Source organism: Ceratotherium simum, chromosome 6 (assembly GCF_057802395.1).
Source record: "Ceratotherium simum simum isolate JZ-2026a chromosome 6, ASM5780239v1, whole genome shotgun sequence".
Taxonomy (NCBI): Eukaryota; Metazoa; Chordata; class Mammalia; order Perissodactyla; family Rhinocerotidae; genus Ceratotherium; species Ceratotherium simum.
In genome coordinates this window covers 73307447-73328898 of record NC_141905.1, presented here as the reverse complement: position 1 = coordinate 73328898, position 21452 = coordinate 73307447, and the positions used below count along the sequence as shown (strand labels likewise).

Genomic DNA, 21452 nt, shown 5'->3' with positions numbered 1-21452 from the left:
ACAGGTGTCCTCTCCCTGCCTTCTCTCTCTTGTAAAGAGGAGGCTGTGAATCCTATTCCTGGGGCAGGGCAATCTCAATAACTTCTATTCTCTGAAGGCCACACCCTGGAAACTCAGAGAATAATCCCTGTAAGCCCCATCATGTGGTTTTAGAGCCTGAAAAGACCTTCGAAATCCTCTGGTCCAATCCCCTTTTTTTACAGGGGAGGAAACTGAGGTCCAGAGAGATCCACATAGTTACTAATTAATTTTTTAAAAAATTACTGCATGCAGCGTATGTATCAGGAAGTGTGCACACACTAAGGCTTATAATAGGCCTCCAATGGGTTAAATGAGTTGGCAAGTTAAGATCAGGAATGACTCTGGTAGAGCAGACGAGGAACTAGCCGGCACATACTAACGTTAAGTAAATAAACATTTGCTGAGCTCCTTTGGAGCGTGAGCATTCTGCTGTGGTCTGAGGAGCTGGGGGAAGGAAGGAGAAGTAAAATGGGAAGGGAAAAAATATGAGCTTTAAGAAATGGTCCCCATCCTCCAGGAACTTACAGTTTGCAGTGCGCTCTTCACTGAAAGCAGTGCTTTCTAAACCAAGATAAAGTCATATTACAGATACGTATTACAAAACATTGAACCAAACAAGATCATATATTTAGTGACCCAGTTATGTGGTCCTGGAGAAGTTTGGGAAGAAACAAGAGAACTGTGGCTCCCAGAGGAGCAAGCCCGGTGTTTTCCCTACTGGACTATTAAAAGCCACGGCTTTCTTTGTTTCTTTGTGTATCCTCATGATTATGGCATGGGGAGAGGGGCTGAATTCACACTTACTGAATCAATGTTGGCTACTTGATACCAAAATTATGGGGCTATTTATGCACGCCTATAAAGACCCCTTTTGTAGGAATGCTTTCTACTCATATGGTCTTTTGTTGCTTTTCTTTCAGTGGCCCACCCACAGGACCCTCACCACCCATCCGAGAAGCCGGTCATTCACTGCCATAAATGTGGGGAACCGTGCAAGGGCGAAGTGCTTCGGGTCCAGACCAAACATTTCCACATCAAATGTTTCACCTGCAAAGGTACAGTGCCTCGTGCTCCCTGGCTTAGTGGCAGGTCACAATCGGTGCTGCCTTGGGGTCTGCCCATCCGCTTAACTCCAGACCAGGTCACTGGACGATGAGTGAACGTGCTCAGAAGCCCTGGAATCACTTACCTTCTCTAGTTTAAGAGTGGATTAGACTCAAAGGGGAGACCGAGTGGTACACAGGGCTTTGGGTGTTTGCTGAGGTTCCTCATCCTGGGAGCGGGGACTAATTGTGGAAGATCAGTAAAAATGCAGTTTTGTGTTTTGTCCTTTGTATGTCTTTTCCTCTGAAATGAGGGACTCCTACCACAATTGTCCCAATAGCCATTACTTATAGGATGGCTGAAAAACCTGTAAGATTGGGGTTCTAACTCACTGGAACTGTGGGGTATGTATGGGTTGCGTGTGTGTGTGTGTGTGTGTGTGTGTGTGTGTGTTGAGAAGTGAGAATTAAGCAAGAACACTTGGAAGGCCTCCAAGCAGAAAAATACCTCCCATCCAAGAAGCTACCAGTTGGGGGTTGATTTTCATTAACAATCCTCCCTTTTGGGTTTTATAACTGTTGGCATCTTGGTATGAAATATGCTGACCTGTTATTCTGGAGCCAGGGCATAGCTGAGTGGGGAAAAAGAGGAAGAAGAGAGTGGTTTTTGTGTGTTTGTTTGAGAAGTAGGTTCCTTGAGCTGAGGACATGCCTGCGTAGCTCAGTTGGAGTAGAGGAAAGTAGGAAGAGAGATAGAAGAGGGACAAGACTTTGAGCTGCTGTGTGGCTTTACTCTGCACTGTGAACATGGTAACCACCTTCATCCCTGGGAAGCGCCTTCCATTTTGAGTGTCTTAGGTTATGAACTCAGCATAGCCATCTTAAGCCATCTGTCCGTGGCCAGGCAGCCTCTCAAGTAGACTCCAGGCTACCTAGTGACCCTCAAACACATGAAAAAAAGAGGATTGGGAGTTTTCTGGAGTCCACAGAGTGTAGACTTTTCAGGAGAAAGAGCACTAGCATATAGCTCCAGTGAAAAGATCCAAGGGGAAGGGAGGGCATGAGTTTAACTCCCAATGAGCATGCCATAGATTAAAAAGGCTATGATGCATATCTTATAGAGACAGATTCTTTAATCCTCTTGAAAACCTCTATGGGTAAGTACAGTAAATCCCCAGGTTTCAGACAACCCTAGTTGGTCATCAGGAAACACCAGGGTCACACCCAGGGTACTGACTGCACTGCCACTCTGTGTGGCTTGAGTCCCGCCATTGCCAACTAAGCAGCTCTGTCATCTCAACAAGTTTCCTGTCTCTCTGTGGCTCCACGTCCTTATCTGTAAAATAAAGAGACTAGATTATGTGATATTTAAATCACCCCAGGTCTGAAGTTTGCCAATTCCATACACACATAACCATGTATGTGTGTAATATAGAACCCAGAGGTACTGAATTAGAGCCTCTTAGGTAGCATGTCAGAGAAAAAAATACTTTCTGGTTACATCCAGATTGGCTAACTTGGAATCAGACATTGTGTTTTGTATTGTTTTTCGCTCTTTAGTTTCGTAAGACGTGGTTCAAGGGGTAGATTCAGTAGGAAATAAGTACAATCTGTAAACAACTGTAGCCCTGTATGTATTTTATATTTCTAGTTGAAAGTATAAAGTGTTAATCTCAGGTCTGAGTAGTCACTGTTCAACACATCAAGGTATTAGACGACACGTTCGTTTATCCCCCGCGGGCTGGAAGCTTCCTTGCTTTTTTCTCTTCTGGTTTAAATCTAAGGACTGAATATAAGTTATTTATGTTGGAAAGTTGTACCACATATGCGTTGTTTCATGCTATCAACATGTTCCTGAAAAGCTGAATTTTTGTACAAACTGAATCATATTTTAAGAGCACTTGCTGTTTGTAGGAATTACATTTATTTTAACAAAACTTTACTAAAATATGTCATCTCTTCTCGTAAATTTGTATTTTCTCACAATTAATCTCACAATTAATGTCTACCGTCTTATGTCCCCAGCTTCCTGGCGTCACCCTTTTCTTTAATATCCAAAGAAAGTGGTTTAAGTTCCCTATGCCTTACATTCTAGCAAATTCATGCCTTTTCCCCAAGATTCTAGAGTAGTGTTGTCCAAGAGAAATATGATAGAAGCCACATATGTAATTCTAAATTTTCTAATAGCTATACTAAAAAGGTAAAAAGGGACAGGTGCAATTAACTGTCACATTATATTTTATTTATCCATATATACCCAAAATATTATCATTTCAACATGAAATTAATATAAAATTTGTTGAGATGCTTGACATTCTTTATGTTTTTTTCATACTGGCTTAACAGCACATCTCAATTTGGACTCGTCACGTTTCAAGTGGCTACAGCATGGGACAGCACAGTTCTAGAGATTGCTTGAGGTTTGCATTCTTGTGGTCCCCTCTTGCTGCAAATTCTTGCCGGTACCAAATTCTTGGTCCCCCTTTGTGAGTGCTGTGCCTTTTGCATTGCTTCACCCCACGCTGGCCACCATTCCTCTTCCTCCTTTTCCCAGGGTACCGCCACACAAGGCAGCTGTTTTCAGCAGAGTTACTGAAGGTTTGGGTAACGGAGGGAAGTTATAGCACAGAATAGGCAACAACTGCCCTAGTATTCTCATGCCATCTCCAAAACAAGAAATGTGTCATTGGCCGGGGGCATTTCTTTCTTTCTTTTTCAAAATAATAGACTTTAATTTTTAGAGCAGTTTTAGGTTCACAGAAAAATTGAGCAGAAAGTACAATGAGGGCCATTTCTTATACTTATTCAGAATCTCAGCTGCCACTGTCTTGGTAGGGCTTCCTCTCTCTACAAAGACCCTTCTCCCCTCGATTCCAGGGACCCCAATTTCCTTCTCCCTCACTGCCAGATCAGGACTCTAAATTCCCTTAAGGTCTTTACTTTTGTAAGTCCATTAGGTTGGTTTCCCAGAAGAAACAGAAGTCTTCTCCTTGAGGAATGCTGTTTTCCTCCTCACCTGAGTGGCCCTGACTGGAGCTAAGTCTTGAAATAACAGCTTTGTTTTCTTTTTGTTACATCTAAAGTAAAGGTGTCATGTTCAGACAGTGAGCTGATGCCCTGGGACAGGGGATTCGGGGTGCAGAGCACTTGCTAAAACAAGCCTGGCCTTTTGGTCAAGAACTGGCTGAGTGCAGAGGAGAAACCTTCAGGTTCCGACTGTGATTTCAGGGCCAGCCAGAATTTCTCCCTCGAGTTCTCTCCTCTCCCTCCCATCCTGTTCTCCTTCACACATATACTGTGTCGCCAAAGCCTCCTAGTTCTTGAATGGAGCCAGAGGTTGCTTTCCACAATTAGAAAGAAAGCCCTTAAATGCAAACACCTGTAGGAATAAAGAGCAGAAATGAACTCTTTCACCAAGAATGGATTTTGAAAGGAGAGGGAGAAAGAGGACACTGAACATCTTACATGAGAGCTAGACAAGTACGAAGGCAGGGGTGCTGTGGAGGAATTAAAGGTCATAGCACAAACCGAAACCGATGACCAGTCCGTGGCTTCACAGGTTTAGCTGTAACAGGCTCAGGGTTGGTGAGCAGAAATTTTGTTGGTGAACCCATCTCACTTCCTGAAATTTCTGACATCTTGGGATCTGATGGTCTAATTTATCCAATTAGTAAATGTTAATTGAACACAGACTCCATGCGGGATACCGTGCTAAGTACTGAGAATAGAAAGAGACAACACACCATGGTTGTCCTCAAAGAACTCATGGGCTATTTGAAGAGACATAAATAAGCAACATTTATGATACTTAGTAATACGTGCTGTCTTGGAGAGAGAGACAGGATGCAGACTAGAGGCAGGGAGACCCCTGGGGGAGATATAATGGTGTTCCAGGTGAAAATGTAATGTAAGGTAGCAGCAGGTGTGATAGAAAACAGAGGACAGATTTAAGAGACATTTAAAGTTAAGGTTGATAGTATGTGAGGTGTGAAGAAGAATCCAGGTTTCTGGTTGGACTGCCTGGGTGGACAAATGGTTGCTACTAACTAAGGAAATACAGGAGCACTGGATAGGGTAATGCTGGGAGAGAGTTCAGTTTGGGATACACTGAGGCTGAGTGCACATGGTACATCCAGAGTCCGGTAGGCTTAGCACTCAAGAGATACTGTGTTAGGAAGAAGGATTTGAAAGTGTTTGGAACAAAAAAAAGAAAAGAAAGTGTTGGCATCTAGATAATTGCTAATTGTGTGTGAAATTTCCCTGGGGAGGGGAAAAAAGGCAGGAACTGAATAATCAAGAATGCCAGCATGTGAAGGAAGTAGAACCTAATTCCCATTTGTAAACTCAGAAAATGTACCCACTTGGTAATGAGATGAGGAAGTGGTTTAGTTAATGGGCGGATTCTATAATTAAAAGGAAAAGAGATCCCAAAAGCTTATGTTATTCTTTATAATAACCCAATGGGAGTAAAATATGGCTGCAGGGTTCTGGATGGAACTATTCTTTATCTTCAGTACTCAGTAGCTTTATTTTTCATCCTTGCCCATTAGCGGCAATCATCCCACTAACAGAGTTTTTTTTTTTAATGCTGTCTGTTCATTCTGATATTGTTCCAGTGATGTGATAGTTTTTTAATGTATTGCCTTGTCTGCATCATGATAGTAATACATGCTCTATGACAGAATAAGAACCCTATTTAAATATTATATATTTCATATTTAATTTATATTTAATTTAATTTAATTTTATATATATAGTTCATCATATTGATACATTATATTGTTCATTATAATTATTATTGTTTATATTGAGCATTTTTTTTGGATAATGCCCTAGATCTTTCTGCCAGAAACTTCTAGAGCATTTAGAAAGGACCAGGGACTAGAGGATCAAGAGGGGCTGTCTAACAAAATTTTCTTTTTTGTAAAGGATCTTATCATTTCTTTCTTTCTTTTTTTTTTGCTGGGAAAGATTCACTCTGAGCTAACATCTGTTGCCAATCTTTCTCTTTTTTTTTTTTTCCCCCTCCCCAGAGCCCCAGTACATAGTTGTAGATTCTGGTTGTCTTTCTAGTTTCCGTGTGAGCCACCACCACAGCATGGCTCCTGACAGACAAGTGGTGTGGTTCCACACCTGGGAACCAAACCTGGGCCACCAAAGCGGAGCGCGCTGAACTTGAACCACTAGGCCATCAGGGCTGGTTCTAGCCAAATTTTCTGTTTTCAGTGAGCCTTTCTTGGACTGTCTTGTGTAAGATTTCAACTACTTCCCATCTCACATCTCTTCCTGCTTTATCTTTTTTCCTTAGCATTTATCATTATTTAACATATTTTTTATTCATTTATCTTCACCCCGTACTAGAGAGTAAGCTCCTTGAGGGTGGAGATTTTGGTATCTTTTGTTCACTACTGTATACCCAGTGCCTAGAACAATGCCCGACATGGTAGGTGCTCAGTAAGGTGAGTGAATGAATGAATGAATGAACAATAACCATATATTGCTTTGGAACTTGAATATCAGTAAATGTTTCTAATGGTGTAGCTAGTCAACAAGATTTTTCAAGTGCTTACAATGATATATGTCCTCAAATGGTTACTAGACAGTAACATTGTCTTCTGAAAAGAAAGAGTATAAGGAAAGCTATTGGTCATTGATTACAGAGCTACGTGTCTGCCTGGCAGATAGAGCAGATAGGAGAACTTGTGCCAAAGGGTCCTCTGAGACAGCTCTTCTTGGTGAAGATGTCACTGCTGCTTGGTTTTTTCATGTTGGTTTAGACCCTTAGCTTTCTCATCTGGGCTTGCATAGACAGACTGGCTATGGGTTATTTTTGGTCTCAAGTGGAAAATTGATAAAAATCCAGTAAAATGGAAGCAGTTTATATATCCCCTGAGAGCTGAGCTGAGGCTTTTAATAACTATTTAGAGAATCTTAGTCATTAGGAAGTTGATCAAAAGGCAGAATTAATCAGGATGCAAGAAAAATAAGTCTGATACAAATGTGCTCCCTTCTCACAGCAAATGAGAAACCACTTTCATGCCATCTTTTGTTTATAAAAGGATAATCCTGAGTATTTTATCATTTGAATTTTGTAGCATGTTAAAGTGTTACCTAGTCAAATATAATTTAGATTTTTTTTAAATAGTTAAGGTTTTGAATTCCAAACTGTTCCAAACTGGAACAGGATTAGGGCTCATAAATTCTCCAAAGTGTACTGCTTAACAATTTGGACCCATATGGGGAGATAATTATCCATGGGTTTCTTGTGAGCAGAGCCTGGCAACTTTTTGTTCTGAATGGTCTTTTCGAGGATGTTTGTATAGTGAACAGCCTTGGAAAATAGAAATAGTGTTTCCCTCTTGAGTAGGGAGCAGAGTTGTTTGCTGTCTAGTTATAGAGATAATACCTGTCTCTGGAGCAAAGGTTGGACAGGTTTGCTTATAGCTCATTATAAAAGATTGGAGTTTCCTAAGCTCGGGGGTCTTCAGCTGTGACACAAACCCTCTGCACATGCAGCATCCAGCCTGCCCTATTTCTCTTGCCTCTGGGGGCCTTGGGGGGCTTGAGGAACCAGTAACAAATATGAAGCTCATGCCACCTGCTGTGAGTAATAAAGTCTTTCACTTCTGATCCAGAAGTTTCGTGTCTTTTGCCAGCATCCGTAAAACTAGGACAGGCTAACTTGTTAGCTTACAAGTAAAATCTCAGTTTCTTTACGGTGCTTGAAAACTCAAAGTTCATGTCTGTGAAAGCTTATTTCTTGAGAAAGAGTATGCTGAAGTTCACCCAACTTGATCAAGGAAAAACACATTTTCTAAGAAAATGATTTGTACAACAAAGGTTATGGGAGTGTTTATACTGTAGAAGGGGGAGGAAAGCTGAAATTTTCCTCGAGAATTTTGAAAGCAAGCATTGAACCAGTCGTATTGCTGGTTCTTTTCGTCTCCTGACCCTGAACCCTTGGAGTGCCCCGTGCTCAGACCTCGTCTCCATGTCTACTTCCTAGTCACCTCCTTCAGTCTTGTGGTTTAAGTACCATCCATCCCCTGACAATTACCAACTCTATACCTGTCCCGTGCCTTCCAGACTGGTGTCTTCAAAGGCCTTCTCAGCATCTCCAGTAGGCCTCTCAAACCAAACTGCCCGATAACTAGCACCATCCCCACCCCTAACCTTCTTCTTCTCCAGTCTTTTAATGTCAGCATTTATCAAGACCTTCCTCCCAGTTGCTCAGGCTAAAAGCCTTGGAGTTATTCTTAACTTTTCTTTTTCTCGCACATGCCACAAGTAATCCACCAACAGATCCTGCCAACCCTATCTGCATAGTATGTACAAAATCTAACCATTCATCACTATCCCAAAGGTAACACCCTGTTCCAAGCCACCATCGTGTCTTGCCTAGATTAATAATTTTATCACGTCTCCCTGTGTCTGCCCTTGCCTCCCCTTAAAGTTTAGCCAAGGTGATCCTTAAAAAAAAAAAGTCAGATCCTGTCACCTTTCCAAAGAATTGCCTTATCTTTCAGAATGAAATCCAAAGACCTTAATTTAGCCTTCAAGCCCCCTCCCTACTGTTACTCTCTGACCTCATCTCCCACCATTTTCACCCTGGCTCACTCTGCTGAGCTACACTGGTCTGCCCGAGCATTGTTACACGAACCAAGAACTGAACAGCCTCAGGACCTTTGTACTTACTATTCCTTTTGCCTGACAAGCTTTTGCCCAGACATGTGCCTGGTGCCTTCCTTTGCTTTCTTTGGGTTTCTTCTCAAATGTCACTTGTCAATGAGTTCATCCTTGACACCATCTGATATGCACAGATGTATATATGTGTATCTGTCTGTGTGTATATGTATTTATATACAATTTAAGTTATGTATGGATTGTTTGTTTATTGCCTGTCTCCTCCACTAGAATGTAGGCACCAATAGCACAGGAGATTGGTATAAGCAGTCCTTAGAAAAAAGTCTAGCTTACAGTAGGCACTCAATAGTATTTGTTAAATGAATGAAGGGGATGTTTATCATTGAGTGATGTACTAATTATAGATCATTATGTCCAAATTATTAAATCCAGGTTGCTCAGACTTGATTTCATTCAATGTCTTTTCAAGCTTGGGAAGGAGGAAATTGTTTTTTGTGTTCCCAGACACAGCATTTCTCATAGTGAAAAAATATTCTCTCTTCAATTCTGTTTTCACTCCTCCTAATTTCATGAAGCAGAAAGTCTTTATAACAAAGAGAGAACAGCTTTCAGGCCCAGGTCTCTGATCAGGCAACGGTATCAAAGCTCAAATTGAACTCACTATTTCGTATTTATTTCTACAGATTCTTTATGTATAGAGGAAGTGACATTAGAGGTTTTGATTTACGTTAGTGGTATGCATTTGCCTTCTAAAATTTGTTGTTAGTGCCACGGAGTCGATTCTGACTCCCAGCAGCACTGTGTGCAGCAGAGCGGAGCCCTGCCTGATCTTTTTGCACCATCCTCTCGCCTTCTGGCACTGTGTCAGACAATGCTCCGCTGCTATTCACAGGGTTTTCACGGCCAATTTTTTGGAAGCGGGTGGCCAGGTCCTCCTTCCTAGTCTTAGTCTGGAAACTCCGCTGAAACCTGTCCACCATGGGTGACCCTCCTGGTATTTGAAATATGGTGGCACAGCCTTCAGCATCACAGCAACGTGCAGCTGCCACAGTATGACAACTGACAGATGGGTGGTGTGGTTCCCTGATGGGAAACAAACACAGGCCGCATCAATGAGAGCGCCAAATCTTCATCACTGGACCACCAGGGCTGGCTTTTAAAATAATTGTACTTTTTAAAATAATTGTCCTTTTAAAATAATTGTATTTAATAAAAGTGAGCTGTGGGGCCGGCCCTGTGGCGTAGCAGTTAAGTACGCACACTCCGCTGCTGGCGGCCCGGGTTCGGATCCCGGGCGCGCACCGACGCACCGCTTGTCAGGCCATGCTGTGGCGGTGTCCCACATAAAGTGGAGGAAGATAGGGACGGATGTTAGCTCAGGGCCAGTCTTCCCCAGCAAAAAGAGGAGGATTGGCATGGATGTTAGCTCAGGGCTGATCTTCCTCACAAAAAATAAAAAAAATAAAAGAGCTGATTTTTTTAAAGACATTAAGGAAATAGAATAGATCAAAAACCATGACAAAAAATAGTGAAGGTGGTACATGAGTGAAACTGGGAAAGTTTGGGAAACACAGATCTTGATGGCGGGCTTAAATTGGTAGTGGGGTGATGGGGGGGGAAATGAGGTCCATGAAAAGAATAAGGGAAAAACTATTTTAGTAGCCTGTTCAGGACCATCTAGATAAGGATTCTCTGGTCATATTCCCTGTGGCCTATGAAATTCCCAGGAATTGGGCTTTTCTTTAGAACAGGTTCATTAAATGTAGAATTTAGTTATAAAATGCTCAGCTAAAGAGTAGGTATAAAAACATATGCCCTAAACATACCTGACTAGTAATATGGAGATGGAAAAAGGCACGATATCCAAATATGTCCTATGAATTCTAAATAGGGGCAAAGAAGAGAGGCTATAAAACTCCCTGTTATACAATTTCTCTGCACTCATAGGTTCAAAGCTGAAAACCAAAATCAAATGACTATTAATGATGAAAACTCTGGCTAACCTGTAAAGCATACTATAAATTCTGAATGTAAACAGTAATATTTGTTCATTCAACAAATATTTTTTGAGTGCCAAAACACTCAAAAATAAGTTACACATGATCAAGTTATACGTATGTTACACGTGATCTCTGCCTTCATAAGGATATGCCACAGACTGAATGTTGGAGTTCCCGCCCCCTAAATTCATATGTTGAAACCCAGTCCCCAGTGTGATGGTATTTGTAGGTGGGGCCTCTGGGGTGATTAGGTCATGAGAGTAGAACCCTCATGAATGGAATTAGAGCCCTTATAAAAGAGGTCCCAAAGAGCTCCCTTGCCCTGTCTGCCATGTGAGGACCCAGGAAGAAGATGGCCATCGATGAGCCAAGAAGCAGGTCCTCGCCAGACACTGAATCTGCCGGCACTTTGGTCTTGGACTTCCCAGCCTCCGGAACTATGAGGAGTAAATTTCTGTTGTTTATAAGCAACCCAATCTATGGTATTTTGTTATAGCAGCCTGAATGGACTAAGACAGGATATTGATCAGACACTTAAATAATCATACAAATGTGCTTTACCAACTGTGATCAGTGCAATAAAGGGAAAATAAAAAGCTGCATGAATGAGAATGTGAGCTTGCAACAGGTGTATTTGGGATGAGGGGATGGGCAGATGATCCGAAAAGACTCCCCACCCCACCCCCACCTCTCCAGGAAGAGAAGTTTGAGCTGACATATAAAGGATGAAAATACAGCAACCACTTAATTCCTCCTTGTAATGAAAGGACTAAATGGACTTCATTCTTCCAAAGAGCAGATTTGCATTCTTTTCTTACTAAAAGTCACTTAATTTTTGCATAAATCAACCTGGGAATATCGACACGTGATGGTCTTCAAGTCTTTACCATGTGAAATGTTTATAGAGCATTTATCATCTGTCCATTCACCGTGCTAGGCTGTGGAGGGTTAGAAGTTACATATGACATGGTACCTACCCCTGAAGAACCTGTGATCTGGTGGGAAGCAAGGTGCTTACAAGTGGAACCTGGCAGGTAGCAGGACAGGTGTAGGCAAGTGGTCCAGGTGTGGTGAGTCAGAGGCTGCAAGAGATCACCTAGAGCTCAGTGGTCTGGGGATATTGTCAAGGAGAGGACAAGATATGATAAAGCACGGATGCTCCAGAAAACTTAACCTTTCCGGGACTAGAAAGGGGGAGCATGCTAGGTATGGTCACGGGTAGGGGCTGCCTTCTTCAAGGCAGTGGGTGGTGAAGACAGGCATGTGGTTAGAGTTGACATATTGGCCTTCACTTGGGCAAGCAACTTTCTACCAGAAATAAATGGAACCATGATGTTCCTATTGTCATTTGCAAGATGTCATTTTAAACATTAATTATAGTAACTTTATTCCTTTTCAAAAATGGAACTAGTGTTATATGTTATTTATAGCCACATAGTTTTAAATAGACTTCTGAATATTGGGTGTCTGGGGAAAATTTTTAAAAATCAGATCATGTAAACTCTTCTCTCAAGGTAGCATTGGCAGAAATCCTCATATAGAATTATGTTTTAATAGACTGTTTCCACTTAGCAATGTGAGTCTTCACTATGTGTTAGAGGATGTGGAAAATCCTACCTTTTGATAGCTTTTAAAAATCTCTTGGCCTCTGTAATTTTCAATCCATCAAGAGAGCCCATGAACATCAAAATTATTTTTTTCCATTCTTTTTTTTTTTATTGAGGTAACATTCAAAATTATTTTTAAATGTTTATCTAAAACTTAGAAAATTCAGGCTACAACTTCTACTAATGTCAATGAATTGGAATGTATTTTTCAAGAATTAGTCTTTAAAGATTGGGGTCTGTGAAGGGTCTTGGGGAAAATGTCCCATCTCCGATAGGACTTTCCATTTTGCCATCTTAGGGTTTGTAAGATATTTACCAGGTCAGGATCATTCCGTGTAGAATAAGTGCATTTATAAAATGCAATAATTTTTATAGAGTAAAATGGATGAAAATTGAGGAGTCGAATATACAGATTAAGGGTTTTTTGTGTTTAGATAGTTTTTTAAGTAAAATTATAATATCTAATTTATATGCTATAAGAACTATGTTTATATCGTGTTTCTAAAATGGAACTTTAGAAAATGGTAAAATGGTGAATTTGATATTCTTTTCATTATGACATAATCCCTGTGATTTGACCTAAACATAGAGGTCAGGAAAGGAACATTATCACAGTGTCCATATCCAAAAGAATAAATGTGTTTGCTATCCTGGATAGAAAAGCCATTTATTCTATCATAAATATTTCCTAACCATAGATATGGTATAGCCTCCTTTAGGAGCCTGTTCTCATTTGTAATCACCTCTATGGTTATAGCTGCAAGCCCATCTAACCTACACCTCTTGGTACATGTAAAACAAACTTTTCCCCATTCCTCCTTAGATGGAAAAGAGGTGATTATTGATTTCCTTAAAATAACTCACTGTACCCCTAAAGACCATTATTACCCCGACTTCTTTTTCTTTGGTCTAATCCCAATTTCATCTACTTTTTTTTTTTCTTAAGTGTTCTCTCCCAGCCCTTTAATTATTCTTGTTGCTGCCCTGTGATCCCATTCTAGTTTCTTCTCTTGACCTTAAATCACAGAGTGCTTAACCAGTCGCAGTCTTATTCTCTGTAATCAGGGCCTTCTTGGTATTGTTAATCACAAAGTAGAGCGTAGTCTGACCCTATACGTAGCACATGTGAGTTGAAATAGTCTGAGTTGTTGAGTTGCAGTCAATTTTAGTTGTTAAGGAAGTTCAGAGCCTTAAAAGACTCCAGAAGTTGGGAGGGGGTGGAGTTACTACCTTAGCACCACTATCTTGATGCCAATTAGCTACTTTCGAAGCAAAGACAGGATTACTGGCTCAAGGTCATGCCTAACGGCCCTTTCCTTATGCTATGCCAAAGGAACTTGGCTCTGCCCGCACTGTCCAGACACCAGCCTGGTTTAAAGCATTATGAAAGGGGAAAAGGGGCAGTAATTTGCCGTCCCTTTAAGTGTTGTGGAAGAGATAAAATAGCAGGAGAAGTGGTCTTTGCCTTCAGTAAGCTTGCAGTTGAGATAAAGGAGAAAGGCACAGCAGTTCAAGGTAACGTATGAGGTACAAGACAACGTATATTAGATAGGAGTCCAGTGTTGTTAGTTATTCTGAGCCCGAGGAAAGGGAGCCAGAGGGGACTGGAGGAGGCTGTCAGCTTCATCAGGAGGTTGAACCCGAGTGGAGCCAAGGAGGCTGGGTGGGGTTGGCGTCCAAGGAAGGTGAGAGCCGGTGTCCGTCAGGCAGGGAGAGGGAGGGCCGGATTGACTGGAGCAAAGGGCCAGTGTTCAGGGAGAGTGAGGTGGAGGTTTGGTAGATGTGGTGACCTTATTTGCAAGGTCAGAGCATTTGACAGAGCAGAGCGGGAGAACCACTTGATAAAAGCAGTCTCTTACCGTATTAATTTGGAGGAAATGTACAGGGTAAGTTGGGCAGGGGAGAAACTAGAGAAAAAGAGCCCTCTGGGAGGGTTAATAAACCCCATGCTAACTGCTTTTTGTGGTTGCTGGCAAACACAGCAAAGCCTCTGTGTTTTTATCTGTTTTCTCTAGAGTTGGCTTATAGACACAACGTATAACTCTCACCGAGGCTGTCTCCTTGGTGCAAAGTTCATAAAATGCAAAGATACATGACCCAGCTCTTTCTGGGGACTGAAAAAGATAAAGGAAGAGGAGAGAATATAGACCTAATAAAGTTTACCTGTGGGCCCAAAATTCAAACGTGTGCCCTAGTTTGAGATAGGCTTACCTGGGGTAGGCAAGGCCCTATTAATCATGGCCAGCCTTTCATTTCTTCCTTGTGCACGTTTCCAGCCCTTGTGCCTGATGTTTCTGATTACTAAAGTAATCTGTGCTATCATGGAAGACTTTAATACTTGTTTTTGTGATATCAGCCAAATCTTAGAAGGCAAAAATAAAACAAAACAAAGTGGTACATTGAGTGAGAGATATTATTCTGAGTAATATCTTTGTTATTTGAGCTGGTTATAATTAGTATTGTTTGTACATGAAGTTCCACAACAAGTCTTAAAAACAAACTAGTCAAAGATTTTATTAATAAAATAGGTTCTAAAATGATTTCTTTCCAACTAAGATGCTTTACTTAATATAAATTTAAACTCTGAATTAAATACAACCCTCAAATGCCTTGTTTTGGGGGCCCATTTTGCCATCTGGTTGGACTAACTATCTTTTTTCCCAGAAATGATCATTGATTTTGATGTGCATTTAGAAGTTAATGTGAAAAACTATTTAAATGTTTTTTGAGGCACAGTATTTGCTTACAGAGTAACACATTAGCAAATAGTTATTTCCGATGGAAAGCTGCCCCCTCACAGTATTGATTATGAGTCCCTGTTCAGCTATTTTGAGCTCTAAGCTACAGCGTATAGCATTTTTGAGCTAGAGTGTGTGGCACTTGCAAACACACTGCTCTGGGTTTCAGAGCAAAAAGTGATTCAATGAGACCCCACACTGTAATGGAATTTGGGGTGGTTTGGGAAGATGCTATGTCAAAGTCTACCTTTGTATTTTCTATGAAGAGAGGGTTTGAGGAAATGAATAGAATAACATCTTGGATAAAATAAAATTCTTTTAAAATTTAGTTGGAGTTGAGGATGGAGGAAGAAGAGGGAAGTATTTGGTAGTCACGGCACTAATCTGCCAGTGGAGTGTCTGAGACTTCCATAGCCCGTGTGTATCCCACCCCCAGCTCCAGCACATGGCGGCCTGCGAGGAGGCAGAGATGGCGCTGGCCCAGGCGGGGTAGAACAGGGTCTTGACCTGGCTAAAGGTAAAGCAGCAATTGTAGAGCACATGGCCCTTATCACCAGTAATGAGGGGATATAACCCAGGTGCCAGCCGTGTGGGGCCTCGCCTTCACTGGAGCAAGTTCACATGGGCTCCCGGCCCCCCAATTAAAATTCGTGTGTTGCTCAAAACTAAATTGAAAACATTAATCATGTTTGCTTAACATCCCTCCCTCTCTTGCTGGCATGAATTGATTAAAATACAAATGAGAGCAGAGGCCCGTCGGAGTTGTTCAGTTTACTGATACAGATGAAGAAAACATCTTTTGTGTTTTACCTGCAACCCCACCTTTCGGCAGAGTTTTAAGTACTACCTATTCTTCTAAATTTTTGGCAGTATGAATTACTTGACAGGCAGATGAAATGTCCCTGAAATGAATTTGTTGCAACATAAAATGTAACTGCTATTTTTAGAAGGTTGAGGAAATAGTTGCTACAGCAGCCTTGTTCATGCCACTAAAATACTGTTCTGTTTCCACCCTTATTTGACACCTCCATATTTTGTTCCTCTCCTGCTGTGTGGTATTTTTACAACAAGTTAATTTTTTTTTTAAAGAGTTACGATTTTAAAATGGGTCTGTTACTAATTGCACAACTTGTACATGAAATTGCTTGGATGTTCATACTCCTACTTCACCAGTTAATGGTATTCAGTAGTTTGCAGAGAATGAATTCAAGAGCATAACATCAACAAGATGTATGGCTGTTTCTGGGCATGCCTCAGTGATAGCAAAGCAGGCAAGATTCAGTGGGGCCTTGAGTGGGGCATGTTGTAAATAATTGAGCATCAAGAAGAAAGCGATTAATCTCTTTCCCTGGCAGCTCTGTTTTTTTATGAAAGGAATCTGTGCTTTTCCCTGGGCATATGTTACCTTTCAATTAAAGCCAAGACAAATGGAGTACTCAGAGTTAAAAATCTAAATATATCCTACTGAAGCTGGACCTTACTAATTGAGATTTTGTGATCATTTGGATGTGAAGTTTTTGCTTTCTGCCATCATTTAAAAGTGTTTGCTAAGCTGTTAATATAAAACAGACCAAAGCTTTTTCAAAATTTTAAATGTTCATCTTTAGATATTTTTGGTTAAAAAGAGTGACCCCTTCGTCAAAGTGTAATTTTCAAAAAGTTAAATATATGACACTGATACGAATATAGAATGAGCACATATCAAAGATTTATTCAACTCATTAATGAGGGAGCCAGAAGGATGGTAAAGCTGGTTCAAAGGAGAACCAAGGGGATGGGTTATAACGGCATTCAAGAAGGAATGTCAGGATAAGATGCCAGGGGTAGGTATAAACTGATTAGCAGTCCAACAGGACAATAAAACTGGATGGAAATCCTATGCATCTCTACTGGATAAGAATCTACAAATTACCATTACTTTCAAAGTCTAGGCCTTTAATCAATAGTAAAGAGCTTCTCAAACACAGATCCAGTGCCCTGGATAATGAAATAATCCTTGTGTGAGCTGTTAATACTCCAATATGACATTGGAAGAATATGCTTCTCTCTCTTACCTTATTTCCAAGTTTTGGATAATTTTTATTAACATCTTAATATTAAAGTGAGCTTCCACTTATATGAGGTACCTAGAGTAATCGAATTCATAGAGACAGAAAGTAGAATGGTGGTTTCAGGGGCTGGGGGAGGGAGAATGGGGAGTTATTGTTTAATGGGTACAGAGTTTCAGTTTTGCAAGATGAAAAATGTTCTGTGGATGGATGGGGGTGATGGTTGCACAACAGTGTGAATGTACATAATGTCACTGAACTGTACACTTAAAAATGGTTATGATGGTAAATGTTATGTGTATTTTACCACAGTTAGTTTTTTGAAAGTGAGCTGACACATAGGTATGTGAAGAAAAAGTTAATAATTCTTCATCCTGCTGAGATAATCAATTTAATAACCTTATGTTTGTGATGACTCACTTTTCCTTGTTCATAAAAACATAAGGAGCCTTTTTTAAATGGGATTATTAAAATTCTTTATTCTGTGACATTTGTTCTTTTCTCTTAATGCTATATCATGGACAGGACTCTGGGTTGTAGCTATTGATCTAATCTCTTCTTTTTAATACCAGCTCCATAGACTGGACATACTGTAATTTATTAAACTATTGCTCTACTGATGGAAATTCGAGTTGTTTCCAGGTTTTTTTTTTTGGGGGGGGCCAGTACAAAGACTGTTAAAATAAAATTGTTTTACTACAGGAGAGTGATGCTGAAGGCCAGGATCTGAGTAGTGATGGCAAGAGGCAGAGGAGGAAGTGGATCAAAGAAATGTTTTCTTGGGAAAATGAATTGGAGTTAGTGTCCAGGTGAAAAATTTGGTGTAAGAGTGGGAGAATCAATAGTGCTGCCATTTGATTGAAAGAAGTAGAAGAATAGCAGAAGGTTGTAGGGAGGATGGCAGAGAAGCTGAGATGTTAGGGTTTGTTTTGAAAATGCTAAGTTTGAGATAGGCATGCTGTCTGTTTGTGCCCAGTAGGCAGCTAAAAATAAGGGTCTAAAGCTTGGGGAAGACATCACAGATAGAGACATTGATTTGAGAACCCTTTGCACAAAGTCATCGTTGAAGCTCTGAGAATGGATGAGATCTGTTCCCAGGGAGCCTTATATTCTAGAGGAAGCAGATGGCATCCATGGGAGTTACCTGCGTTTAAGTGTCTGGCAGAAGAGACTGAGAAGTTATGGTTGGAGGAGGAGGAGCAACAAGCAAGTAACGCCTGGAGAGGCGAGAGTGGAACGAGTCTGAAATTATGTCACAACCAGTCCATTCTTAGGAAATGTAATAGGTATCTTTTCGGTATTAGCAGCATAGCCTTTCCTTCTCACTGCTTGTCGTATATGCCTTCAGTGACTCCTGCCTCTGTGAGTCTTTCTTCAAATGCTGGTTTCCTTGTGTATAAACCACCAAAAACAATGGTACAGTTTGATAAGCCAATTTGGGCCACTGCTTTGAATTTAAGGACTAAGCCAAATCAAGTCACAAAGGAGTACAGTTCGATTGTAGTTTGGCATCTCTCAACGGTAGTTATGAGGTCATTTTGTTAAGGCTACATTAGTTTCATATAAACTAGGATTTTATTAATAAAGGAGAGTCTATGTCAATTTCACAAAAACATGTGAACTAGAAAGACTACACAGAGGTACCCTAAGGAAGCAGGTAACTACAAGGAATTTCTATAACATTGAGAACATTTCTAAAACATTTAGCCTTGAAGCTGTCTCAACAATCTGTAGTAGCATAAAGATTACCGTATTGCCACCAGATCTTTTTATAAAGGATCTGTGAATTTTTAAACTTACCACAGGTGATTGGAGGAGGGAACAAAGGGAATTACTTGTAGTCCAAATGCATTATTTTGTCACTTCTCATGGCTTTGAGAAATACCCAAGTTTGGAAAAGTAACCGAGTCATCAGAACTGCTGATGTCATTGAGGAGTGAAATTCAGGGGAACCCACCAAATTTGAGGCTGGATTCAACTTAGTTCAGAAATTGTGTTTGCAGTATTACCTTAAATACCATGGCTGAAGGTTCCTGAAGAAGAACCAAAAGAGGTAAAGATGAGGACTCTTGCCTGTAAAGTGCTTTGTCGCCTCGTGGGAAAATAAGATATGTACATAGGAAAATATTGAAGAAAACTTGTTAAGGTGTTCTGTGACCCCCCAGAATTGTGTTTATTGCTGTTGAAGGAATTTGCAGTCCGAGAGGCTGGTCCATACTTGAGTTCCCTCGACCCGAAGGACCCATTTGGTAAGGATGGAGCAGGTGTGAGAACAGTCGGGGCACTGGCAGGTTAGAGGAGGCAGCAGGTGGTGAATGAGCTGTTTACCAGGTAATGCGATCACAGTGGTATTTATAGGGTGGTCATTTTCAGACGTGATGGACTCAGGCCATCATCTTGGGTTACCTGATTATAAATTGCAAAGAAGGAGGTCATAGCCATGGAGTGTTGATCTAAACAAAGACTGATGAATCCACAGTGGGAAGCTTGTTTGTAGGTACTATGTCACCTTGAACGTCTTTAATAGTTTGCAGTTAGTAAAGACCTATAACTGAGGGTGGGGGAGTGGTTACTTCAGTCAGAATCTTACTGTGCTCAGCACTACTTCGTCTAGATGCATTAATGAGTCATGGGAACTAATCAGAGAAACCCTGGAAGAGTTCTAGTAGGTCCTTAGGAAAGCAATTTAGTGGTTGAACTCGCCTCCTCCCTCCCCCAACTGGGTGCCTATTCCAGCTGCTTGCAGGAATAATCAAGAAGAATCCTGGATTCTTTGCCTAAGGCCCTTAATTGTATGCGAGTCATCCAGCCTTGGGAATATGGAGGTTACGATGAGCGATTTCTGGCTTTGGCTGTTGCTTCCTGGTCACTTGGCAGTGGACAATCTTTACTCTCAGGGGCTGCCTTCAGCTTTGTTTTTGGACAAGTTGCTGTGTCCTGCTCTGGTCTTGTCTGAACACGTAGACCAGGCCTAAGTCCCTGGCAGCCCAGGACTTGCTTCTTTGTGCCATCTCCATAATTCACAGCTGCACAGTTTGAGAGAGACGCCAAAAGCCAGACACAGCAAAGCATCCTCTTTTGAATGTGCTGAGGTCCTGAATGACAGTTTTATCTTGGCCACATTCCCTTTTCTTTCCTCTTTTGCCTGTTTATTTTTATCTCTCCATATAATATATAAATAATTGGCTTATCCTATTTACTGCACAAAGAGAAAATTAAACGTCTGAATTTTTCATAGCTATGGGAAAGTATTTCCAGAGTGTGAAAAAATAGACATTGGACATTTCAGCTACTGCTTTTGGTATAGTGGGAATTTATTACTCAGCTCAGTAACAATTTTGGCCCAAGCCAAGCAGTTGTGTGGGCAAGCAGTGGGTACCTTTCCTAGTAACACTGCCAGGGACACCTTTGTTCGTATGTGAGACAGCATGAACCAAGGGTATCTTTCCATCAAAGACTGTTTGATTGTCTCTGAATCTTAGACATACCACAAAAGCCATTGAGACCTAGCCAATGGATTTTACTTGTATGAGATATTGCATAGCTCCCAAAGGGAGGGAAACGAAAGAGGAGGGAGGCAGGAGAGAATTCAAAGCCCAACAATAAATAGCTCTTTGTACCAGTCCCCTCCCCTAACCCCAAACCACTGAGATCATACAGTAAGTAACCAGCAGGCAGTAGAAGGCAAGTGCTGCCCCGCAGCTTGGCAGATGATGACCAGATGTGAACTTGTCTTTCCACAGTGTGCGGCTGTGACCTGGCACAAGGGGGCTTCTTCATAAAGAACGGGGAGTATCTCTGCACCCTGGACTACCAGAGGATGTATGGGACACGCTGCCACGGCTGTGGGGAGTTCGTGGAAGGAGAGGTGGTGACCGCCCTGGGCAAGACCTACCATCCCAACTGCTTTGCTTGTACTATCTGCAAGTAAGTGATGGCTTCCCCAACAGAGAAGGGCTGCGTTTTGCTGTCAAAGCTTGGGAAATCCACCTTTTGTCTTGAGTTGTACTTAGTCTTAAAATATTCTTTTTCTGATGCAGCCTTAGATTTTTAAAATATTATTATATCAGTCTTAGTAAAAAAGTAATTTAGTTGGGAAACTTTATAGATGACATCCTCTGCTAAATAATATGACTGATTTTAAGTGGCTTGAAACCAAGTCTGAAAGCATCTCTAGGTCTTGAAACATTTTGAGCAATGAAAATATTGGGAGGAAATGGCATAACTGTTTGGAAAGATAAAGCTTATTTGGAGGTGTGAATGTGGGGTGTGTATCTGTCTGTTTAGAATAGTCTCATTTACTCTATAGCAAAGTGGGCAAACTGCCCCATGAGCCAAATTAGGCCTAATA

At 41.1% G+C, this 21452-nt stretch overlaps 1 protein-coding gene across 2 annotated transcripts in view; it reads left to right on the top strand.

The window, feature by feature from the left end:
* Positions 1–21452, top strand: part of ABLIM1 (actin binding LIM protein 1) — a 293279-nt gene that overhangs the window by 149549 nt on the left and 122278 nt on the right. For both annotated transcript variants that reach the window (XM_087432660.1, XM_087432658.1), the window contains exons 2-3: positions 942–1076; positions 20845–21028. In XM_087432660.1, the coding sequence (XP_087288786.1) occupies positions 942–1076; positions 20845–21028 (319 nt within the window). The remainder of the gene's footprint in view (positions 1–941; positions 1077–20844; positions 21029–21452) is intronic.